We start from the raw sequence: 11,320 nt of genomic DNA on the forward strand, positions 1-11,320 counted from the left end.
GTAACGCGACTTTTGTTTGTCACCACTTGGCCTTGTAATAATACTATTGTAACCACGTGTAACTACGAGTTTTCAGGCAGCGTGACGTAGGCACTTACACAGCTTAATTCAAATCAATAAACAACGGGGTATTCACGTCAGATTAATTAAGGGAGCTTAGTACTATTAGTACAGTCATGGTGTTAGATGGTTGTTGTAAGGTCACTGTTTCCGAAGACGGTGTTCTCCGCCTTAGAACTTGTTTCATGCATGCTGTCAAATCAACAACGACTACAGTCATGTAAGTACATGATTGTACTTCCGCGCCCTCATCGAAATCTGGGTATTTCGGGCAAAATTTCACGATTGAAAAACATTAAATCCCGCGTGTACCGGGCGCGGGCCGCGGGGCGGTCGTGCGTGACCTGGAGAAGGTTTTTTTGCGAGAAAAAAGACGTCTTCAAAAGTTTATTTTGCGAGAATCTGCCACATGCGTGTTAAAACCCAATGGCGTCATGATTTATTGAAAGTGGCATAGTTGGTTGTACAGTACGGGTGTTCAAAACCATTTGAACTACATGTATAGCCTTCATCTTCTTTTTGGCATGCTCTCTTTCCATCGTCCTTAGCTTTTGTTTGTTGCGAGCTGTTGTGAGCATGTCAAAAAGAAGACGAACACTTTGGAGTTCAAAATTAATGGTTTTGAACCCTCGTACCAACTATACCACTTTCAATAAATCGTGACGCCATTTAGTTTCAATGCGCATATCGCGGATTCTCGCAAAAGAACCTTTTGAAGACGACTTTTTCTCAGCCCGCGCCCGGTACCCGCGGACAAATGTTTCTAAAAGCGAAATATTGCGTAAAATCAATCTCGGATTTCGATGGGTTCGCAGAAGGACATTGTGCGTTCTACTAGGCCCCATTGATCTGACGTCAACACCCCGTTGTTTATTGATGTATATGGGCAACCCACTTCTGCTACTACTAGAACTACAGCTGTGCACAATAGGCTCCGGCGGATTATTCTCGCGAAATCAAGGAATTTTGCTTTCATGGATTCTCGCATTATGGTCGTAAAATCCTCATATTATGCTTAAGCACCCGGGGATATACATGTGCATTCACTTTGTTGTACTTAAGGACCCTCAAAGTTCAGGAAATTGTGCCTTTTTTCGTACTTGCAAGTTGCAAGTGGCCATAAGTACAACAAATAACATGTACATGAGTATCCCCATACCAAGGTATCCATGCATGTAAGAGCCTAAGCGGTCAACAAGGAAAAGAGAAAACAATACTTCCTCTATTCATTACTTGATTTCTTTTGTACTTCAGTAAAAATATTATTTCATTGCCAAATTAGTTTGAGTTACCTTTGAAAATTATCATGTTCAACTGTCTTCGTAATCATCATACTCGTCCAACCGATGTCACCCTGGGCCTCACCCTGCGAATAATCAGCTTATCTCGCCCGTAGCTCCACTTCTCCTTCCATCATGACCGAACAAGAGCAATATCCGTAGCATGCCGTCATATCATGGCTGCTTAAATCCAGACTGGTCATGACTTCGTAACATGCATAATGTACAAATGTTATGTACGAGTACCGGTAAATGTTCACGTAGTTTTGCGGACTACCCGTCACTATCCCTTCCGCCCCGGGATACCTGATGAAGGCTGATTCACTCGCATCTTCTCCTACATGTACTGTGCCAGTGTGAGAAAGAACTTTGCCGAAGACGAGTTCGAGCATGCAATATTGTACTGCCATGATTTCTACCCTGCTCTTCATTCAAAATACTATCTGCATGACCTCCAAACGCTTTGCCATGCAGACCGCCAGCACTGATCAGGCGCATTGTACACAATTGTATAGCCTACATACTAGAACCGTGGTAAAATCGTGTAGTTATGCTCCTACCTCCGAGAGGATGCAAAATTTTGCTCCAAATTTTCAACCACCAAATTATGCCAATAATGATGCCGACATTATCCGCCGGTGCCTATGGCACAAACACCCAGCTTGTGACGTGTTATTAGATTCAATACCTACTTGTAGAGTAGGCTATACAAAAAGCTAGTCATTTCACTGTCACTGTCATTTTGCAAAGCAATCTAGAGGAAGATGCTTCAACTTTTGTGCCACTTGCCTTTGGTGGCATTTCATTGACAGAAATTGCCGAACTACTTGGTTTCAATTTGTTTTGTCACCTTGAATTGAACTTTACATCAGTTGAGGATTCTTTGGGGGAATTCCAGGCCACTAGTGTTGAGGCGATATTCACCTTCCTCGTGATACTCGATGCTCGTAAAGCTGAGGGCGGCGACAGTATTCCGGCATTCTTCCTGAAGCATTGTCCAGCAGCCCTCGCCCCGTCGCTATCCATATTAATTAATGCATCCCTTTCGTCTGGCATTGTGCCCTTCTCCCCGAAGATTGCAAATGTTCGACCCCTATTTAAGTCTAGTGACAAGAACGCATCTCGCAATTTCCGTCCCATATCTTTGCTGCCATTAGCATCGAAGATCTTGGAGAAGATAGTCCACAAACGCCAGTGTGACTTCTTACAAACCCATTCACTTTTGCCCGCCAATCAGTTTGCGTACCGGCCACAACACTCCACGGAAGATACCCTGACCTTGGCCATGGACCGCTATCTGTCGTCAGCAGACCACCAGCTACATACTGCCTTTGCTGTTTTCACTTTATACCATGGACGTCCATAGCGTCACCAGCCCAGCACACTCCCAGCTGTTTGCGGATGACATCCTTCTCGACACCGCATGCGGATCCGTAGCAACCCTAAATCAAGTCTTATCAGTTGCTGTGTCAAACTTTGCTGACTACCTACACGGGAAAGGCAAGATTTTAAACCCTGACAAGACGCAGGTCTTAGCCATTGGAGGGTTCATGCCGTGGTACCCTGGAAGTCAACGTTAAGGTGGCAGACTACCGAAAAATTTGCTGAAAAATCGAATTTGTAAATTCATATTGAGTGCTACGTCAGCTGAAAGAGCATGAATAGCTGCAAATTCTCTGAAAATTGTGTCCCAATCTGACCGGCCGTTCAAGAGTTATGGCCGAAAATGTGCCCTTGGAAGGAAAGATATTTTTTGTTGCACGCTGTCATTTGTTGGCACCACTGTATTTGAATGTGAGCAGACCGTGCGCAACTTGTCGTATCATGGAAACACGTGAAAGTGTGCAGAATTAGGTTTTTGAGCCACGAATTGGGCTGCACGGCGGCGGGCGAAGCCCGCCGCCGTGCAGCAGGACTTTTGCCAGCACCCTCGTGACGTTGCAGAAATGAGGCTTGATTATTGTAGTTGACGTTGATTTAGTGACTTTGGCAAGTTTGAATCGTGTCAAGAAGTCAGGTAGGATTCAGTACTAGGCAGTCGTGAAACGTGAGTGGAAGTCTTTGCCGGTTTCTGAGGGCATCCTGGATTTGGTGTGCAGCGCTGTGGAAATTCCTTGCTGTGGAGGTCCCAGCACTGGAGGTTGTATCAAATTTACGACCTCGTAGCACACCCTTAACCTAAAAAAATTCAAAAATTGACTTGGGTCTGTGGGAGTGTGTGAGAGAACGCACACTCGTTCCGATGTGACAGATTCCAGGGCCTGGTTGAGGGGCCCTACCCTATCACCCATGGCTGCTTCTGGACTTGTACTAGGTTTGAGTCCCGCGCACGAACAGAATGAGCACGAAAATTTGAAAATGCATTTGTTTGGCTCCTGGGTGGCTCGCACAGCGTGGCACTATGCCGGAAATTTGAGTTTTTCCGGCCTGGAAAGCCTGTCAGTGAGGCGCAAGAACTTGTAAATCATGTCCTGAGGGCCAGCATAGTGGCAGGAGTGTGTGATCAAAATTCAAATCCATTGAGAAACACCAAAGTAACGGTCAATTGAATGCCATATGAAATTTATGGGTAGGCTGCCCCCTTAACTGCAACGGGACGCCTCTCACCCAGACCACCACTGTTCGCTTTCGATTCCTGTCTTCGGTGGGACGCGCAGGTCTCCAGCATAGTACGTAAAACTTCGCACAAGCTAACCACCCTGAGAACCATCCGCCTGTCGCTATCTGAACGCCAGTCACTCCTCTTCTATTCTGCCCTTATACTTCCTGACATGCTTAATGCCAATAATGGATCAAACGCGTTCTTCTCAGCACTTAAGGCTCAGCAGCGGCACCAGCTCACTGTCCTCGACAAGCGATGTGTTCGCTGCGTAGCCAATCTGCCCTTCCCGTCCCATACCACTCATATACACTCGCCTTGCACTGACCCCTGCAATTGAACGTGCCAAATGCAAACTGCGTTTGCTTATGCACTTAGTCCACACCAGCAGCATCAGCCCTCTTCTGAAAGTTAGAGTAGCCCTCCAACCTCCCAGTAACACCCGTGGCAATGACAATTGCAAATACGTTGTTCCACTAACTCGGCGAACATCTGGCGACAGCCGACCATTGGTTTCTGCCGTGAAGCTTTGGAACACCCTGCCACAGGAACTCACGTCCACTCGTCGTCCAACCTCGTTAAAAGGATCGCTGAAAGTGTTTTTCTACGGTTAATATGGCCAAATAGCACCTCCCTCTGGCATAGGACCTCATCTTGCTATTTCTCTCTGATTGTTACTTCGTTCGATTTTGACTTGTAATTACCGGTACAAATACTTCCTATTGACTATTTTCTCATTTTCTCAAGTGCAGCTTTATCGAGCCACACTTTTTATTCTATCGCCATCATAATATTGGGCATCAATGCCCGTTTGGTTTGCGATGTAAAATAAAACTTCAAACAAACAAACAATGTATACATGTAACGCGTTTTATTGCTCGGTGGAGAATTCAGATGGCTGAGTTCTAAGACATTGTTCTCTGGAATTATTAGTGCTTTTCACTGGCAATAGACTATGGATTTCGGCAATATACAGTCTGTACTGGTGAGATCAACTAAGGTGTGCAAAATTCCTCCAACAGCCGAAGTTTCAAGCAAGGCGTCAAACAAGCGCCATATTTGTGGCAAACAGATAAAGCGCTGGTCAAGGTACGGTTATGCATACATGTCGGTTTGACCTCTTGTTCTACAGAAAACCAAACCTCTACCAATTGTAAGGGTAAGACTAGACATGTACGAAAGCATACAAGGCGACTTGAGACAGTCACGGATCTGGAACCTGATTTGAACTTCATATTTTCTATTCATTTTCGGTTTTAACAACCCTCGAGGAGTTAATAACTTTAAAAGAGCTGTATATAAAATGAAGGCTGCATACATCACGCAACCACAGGTAAGTTTCCTGTTCGACATGTATGTTTATCCTAGTAGTAGTGTAACAGGAATATTATAATCCAGAACCGATGTTCTCGCTCCACATACACCAACATAAGGACATGGACCCAGACCACAGAGGCAGGAGCACACAGAGTGAGGGTAGTAGGCCGTAGCCAGATGTGAACCGGAATGCAGACGAAACTAGGAGCAACAACAGGGAGACAGACCCTAGGAGGAAAAGTGATTGCATTGCACCACTTGGGACCGTCAGATTAATTTCTCTGGACCGAGCCAGCCGGGAAAAAACCCTCGCGCCGACGAACGCACGAATGAGGGAAAAGACCGGGTGTATAACCCCAAGTGGTAATATGGCAGCATTAAACTGGCACAACATATCTACAGCCAAGAAAGAAAGGGAAAAAGACGGGCAGACATGAAACGTGGGAGGGTGGGGACACTGGTGAGACATAAAAAACTGACTGAAGAAGTCAGGCAAAAAGAACAGCAACAAAAAGAGAAAACACCAGATTCCATATTCGGAAGAAAAATAATTTTGTTGCGCGAGAAATCATTTCTAACCTCACTCGCTCCTCTCGTCCGGCGAGAAATATATCTTCTGTCCCTATCATCAGTGGAGTTTACGGAATTAAAGGTAGCCAATGAAAGTAACTGGAGTTAAATCATCAAGCAGGGTATGGACACACATCAGGAATGCTAAAATAAATGGGATACAACAAAGTAGGAAGGCTAGCAAGCCAGTTGACAATCTCACATGACAAAGTGTAGAAGAACATAATCATCAAGGTTATCCCTGGTTGGCGTTGCTTGGGTAGCCTTCCGCTTGCCCATAGCGACAGGAACCTCATCAGGGTCGCTGTTCGAAGACGAATCCCGGGTGGCAGCATCCAGTTTTTGCTGAAGCAGAGAATAGAAAATGACCAAAGGAAAACATTACCAGCATGGTCAGTGATACCCAGGGACACTCGAGAGCACGAGGCTACACCATGTGAACCACAGGTGATTATTATACACGCTGCGAAATATTTCAACATCAACGATGTACATGTTGTATTGGGCCAGACATTACAGTTCACAATTCACACATTCAATGGAAATTGAGTTTCTTCGAAAAGCAATACATCCTCGAACACCAGTATGCCCCCTCAGGCTCTTACTTTCGTTGGCGACGCACTAGAGGCCAGTACATGTATGACACAGGTTCGTCTTAAGATCGGTATATACAAGCTAGAAGATGCGTTTCTCGACGTGCTCTGACTTCGATCTACGTAGAATGTATCTACGTAACCGCGCAGGATTTCCTAGTGCGTTCCTTGAGAGGGGTAGTGATGTGGTGTATCTTATGTCGAAGGCTGCATGAACTAATGAAGCCTATCTTTACAGTTCCAGCAGTTTATCGTGTGACAGACTCTGATGCGATGCTAGGATTTATGTGGATGTTCGATAAAAGGGAGTAATTAGAGGGCTGTGAGCTAGGATGAAATGGGATTTCATTAGGGCTTCCACGGGTGTCCTGTTGGTATAGTTGGCAACTTGTATGATACATAATGGTGAGTAATGAGAGTGCAAACACAACTTAAGCCATTAATTACCTTGATTGCACTAGCGCTTCCTCTGCGGGTAGCTGCAATGCGTTCCAAATGCCTCTCCCTCTTGGTGGCTGATGCTTCTGTAGCCCATGTTACCTGTGGATCGGGTGATGTGTTGCACTGACGGGGATGCCTTGGGTTTGAATGTATGTTTTCCAGTAGCCGAGGTGAAGCCCTCGTCGTCAGAGGAGGTGTGAGCTGCTTTGCCACGTAGACGAGCAGGGAAACCAGGAGTCCCTTGGGCGTTAGCTGATGGCTTGGGCTTGAATGTATGTTTTCCAGTAGCCGAGGTGAAGCCCTCGTCGTCTGGGGAGGTGTGAGCTGCTTTGCCACGTAGACGAGCAGGGAAACCAGGAGTCCCTTGGGCGTTATCTGATGGCTGTGACTTCAGTGGAGCTGTATTCGGAGTCTCCTGCTGAACGTCATGTGTGGTGGAAGTCGTGGAATCCTTGCCGCCAGACGTGTCCATGTCGTCCTGCTGCACTGGTCCGTGGTAACTGTTGCGATCTCTAGGCTTGGCATTCACACGCGGACGAGTATCTCTCGTTCTTGCACCAATCTGTTGCCGGGATTCTTGATCAGCACTGTCTATAGGAGCTGGAATTCTACAATTGCCTCGATAGCACTGCTGGACTATTCTAACTGCAGTATTCAGAGACACTCTGTGGCCCACTGAAATATAGACGGGTGTTGATCCACCTTTGTTGACGCTGGCTACTCCAATGATGCCGGTCTTGCCCTTTCCAATCACTGGAGCCGTGCCTCTGTTTTGGCAAAGGTGTTTGATATTGTCCTGCGGATGCCAAAAGGGTCAAAAACACGCAAGTGTTAAACTTTCAACAGGGACAGATGATTATCACTGGGACCAAATCCTAAGCTAAGTACTTTTCACTTGCTATCCCCTCCATCTACGAAAATTTCGCTCAGTTGCACGACAGGAATATTAATGAATTACAGCCAATACTGTGCGAAATGGGCATCATCACGGCAAAGATAAAGAAGTAGATGCGAGTATTCCTAACGAATGTTCCAGGGCAAGAACATAGAGAAGTCTTCACTTACTTCTCGGAATTGTCGCTCACTTCGGGCTTGAACCGCTGGAATAAGAAGTTTTTTGGCTACACCAATGGTGGGCACGTCAGCCACAACTCCTAGATGGCTGGCTGAGCCACAGCCTCTGTGGTGCAAACTTCCATTGCCATCCACCAAAAGCACCTGTGGCTTCCACTGGGGGTGTTCCTTCTTAAGTCTCTCCAGCAACGTGACATAATGCTCGACTTCTCGATACGCCAAAAAGCCGGATTTGTATGGTACGGTTATTTTGACGGGAATCTTAAATGTATGCATGTGTTGCATGGTACCGTAGTTATATAGCGATAGCGCAGCCACGGCCGTCTGGTTGTCGTTGCTGCTGAACGAAATATCAAGTCCACCAATGATGTTAATTGACGACCTCAGGGTTGCTCCTGGGCGACCGAATCGATCCTCTTCGATGATACTACATCGGATATTCCGCTGAATCCTGTGTGAACCAGACATATAGAAACCAAATGGAAGAAATAACGTAGACAAAACAGCATATGTATCACTGGGTGGATGGGTTACAACATTAGAGTGGGTGTATCTAGGTCTGTTTCTTGTATGTATGTGTGTATGTAGCGAGACTTGGCAGCAGGATCAAGATCACGATGTACATGTATGTATGCAAGTATGTATGTATGTACTAAAGTATGTTTGTATGTATGTTTGTATTTATGTATGTATGTTATTATTATTATTATACGCATTCCCGCGGCAGCGTCAACCAAGCAGTTATGCTTGATCCACACGTTCGCTTATGCTGGACATTGAAACAAAGCAGATGTAGACAGCTCCTAGAGAATGGGGCTCTACAAAACCAATGATCGAAGTTAGTCCTTCAGTAACATGGAGCGTCATAAAATTGGTCTCATTGGAAAAATGTCATCACTATTGTCTCCTCATGTAGCATCATGGTCAATGGGTGGCCAGATAATTATACGTATGAGGTTGAGTTGCCAGATAATTATTAAAAGATTCAAATAGTAATATTATTATAGAATGGTTGTTATGAGTTTATAAGGGTGCCATGGCTGTTTCTACTTGTGACGAGGGTGTGCACAAACACTCTTCACCAGCGCGTTCCATGCTGGACGGTCCACAGCAATCCGCTCCAGACGGCGCAAGTCCTCAACACTCCGCAGGTGCCCATTGTTCGACTGGGACAGATCGGTGTGGAGCTTTATTGGTAGTGTCACCCTCGGCCTCCCACGGTACCTCCCCTCGGGTGCCTGAAAGTATTGCTCCATGCTCAATCGTGCTGGCGTGTCCTTACCCAGGCGAAGCACATGCCCGTATGTATGTATGTATATTTAGGTACCTCCATAAGAGCACAATCTTCTGGCACAGATTACTTCTGTCTTTGGCGCTCATGAAACAAAGGCAACATTCGGTTGAGGCTGTGTTGTTTTCGCTGGATTACACTAGGCGCGGTAAACTTCGATATAGAAGACTGGAACTGGTTCACTGCGCCGGTGTGAATTCCTACCACCAGTGTTTCTTCTTTCCAGTTGCGCAGGTTGCCTAGGTTTCAATGGAGGTTTTTTGTGTGCTCCTCGTAAATTTTGAATGAATTTATACTAGTAGGCCGAAGTCTGCGCAGCCTTGGCCGTAAAGTTTTCTTGCGTACCCTTTAGTTGTCTATTTTCGGACCTATGTCGGCATCCTGGTTGAGCAGTGGAGAGGAGGATTCTCTTTCTCTAGGATTCCTTTGGCCGACCCCGTTACGGCCTGGTTAAAAGGGTGACGCTGAGCAAAAGTTCCATTCTAAACTAAGTTACATTTACCGTTATGCAGATTATTATTATGTCTAGGTGATAACCTGCGATTGCTGGCTATGTGCATACTTGCCTATTTGATTTGGGATGTAAAATTACTTGTAAAATAGATTGGATGAATAGTAAATGGATAGAAAATAGGAAATTAGGAAATTCAAATCAGGTAAGATCATTGCCAATCTAATTTCACCTTGCAAGCTTCCTTTCATACAAAGCCTGACTCCTATAACTACATGACTGTAGCAGAGATTTGGTTTTCTGTAGAACAAGTGATCATACTTATGCATAAACGTACCTTGACCACTGCTCCATCTGTTTGCCAGAAACACGAGGCTCCTTTCCCGCCATGTTTAAAACTTCAGCTGAGAGAGGAGTTGTGCACGGTTCAGTTGAGCCCACCAGTAAGATCGCTCACAGTTCTAGAGAACTGACGAGCAGGAGTTCTCACAGTTCTAGAGACTCTGCTGAGAACCGCAGAACCCGAAAACGTCTGAATACTACCACTGAGGATTTTGATAACGTTTGCTTCAGATGGACGAAACAAAAATTGAACCAGATCAGGCAACCTCAATGACATGCCACCAGAGCCACGAGACACAAAACTCGAAGCGTCTTCGTCTAGAATGTCTTGCAAAACGACAGTGACAGTGAAATGACTAGCTTTTTATACCCTACTACTACTGTCGTGGACATATGGTCGCACGTCTAGCGGTCCCAGAGCGCTGGCTATGCAGCCCTGGATTACGCGGTACACGCATGCAAGCGCGCTAGCGCGCTGCATGCAGCGTGCATGACTAGCATCGGAGTTATGTTCACTGCACGCAGTGTTCTCTATGCGCTGAGCCCGCGCCGCTGGCCCGGCCCGGTCAATCGACTGGATTTCCATGTCCGCTACAGTAGTACTTGAGTGAGTACGAGGATTAAATAGCTGCTAGTATAAGTGGGTTCCCCACAGGCCGTTCAAGTTTGACGTGATTAATTTTATTTGGATTCGCGAGACCAAACGAGCAGGAGTGCTCAATAACAGGGTAGCGAATGGTTGAGTTGTGCTATGTGACAATGTTGTGTGTGCGTGGGGTGGTGGTCGTGGGGGGGGGGGGGTTAAGCTGCGGAGGCCCAATACAATGTAAGGGGATGGGAGGAGAGGAGGCCAGCGGGGAGTCAAATTCAGAAGAGGGAGGAGAGAATAGCTGAAGTACACGGTTACTGTGCGAATTCAAATAAACCAAACCAACTGCAAAACAAGTACACATCTCACGAGAATAAAGAGAGTGACGTCACAGCTACTCTTGTTTTTTCGTAAGGTGCTCGGTACCGGTATTAGATGTACCAACGCGTGGTAGCCGCGTGCTGTATAACAAGTATAACTATAAGTGGGTTCCCCATAGGCCTTTGAAGTTTGACGTCACAGCTTCTTGACAATGCGTAGTTACTTGGCCCGCCAAGTGCCAAGTGATGACAAACGAAAGTCGAGTCACCTAGTACCTGCGCTTGACGTGTTTCTAGTACGTTCTAGTGCCAGCAGCATGCAGTGAACACAGCTACAGCATCATTTTGACTGCTGCTGAGGAGCGCGCGAGCAAGATTATAAATTTTATTTCA

General features: G+C 46.0%; 1 protein-coding gene across 1 annotated transcript; it reads right to left on the reverse strand.

The window, feature by feature from the left end:
• Positions 1–5,410: 5,410 nt before the first annotated feature.
• On the reverse strand, positions 5,411–10,931 carry LOC135811488 (endonuclease V-like). Its single transcript, XM_065324726.1, has 4 exons — positions 10,014–10,931; positions 7,926–8,385; positions 6,867–7,656; positions 5,411–6,171 (listed from the first exon to the last, which is right to left on the reverse strand). The coding sequence occupies exons 1-3, from the start codon at positions 10,064–10,066 to the stop codon at positions 6,877–6,879; spliced, it is 1,293 nt and encodes a 430-aa protein (XP_065180798.1). The 5' UTR covers positions 10,067–10,931; the 3' UTR covers positions 5,411–6,171; positions 6,867–6,876.
• Between the last annotated feature and the right edge of the window lie 389 nt (positions 10,932–11,320).

This window comes from Sycon ciliatum, chromosome 3 (assembly GCF_964019385.1).
Source record: "Sycon ciliatum chromosome 3, ocSycCili1.1, whole genome shotgun sequence".
NCBI lineage: Eukaryota > Metazoa > Porifera > Calcarea > Leucosolenida > Sycettidae > Sycon > Sycon ciliatum.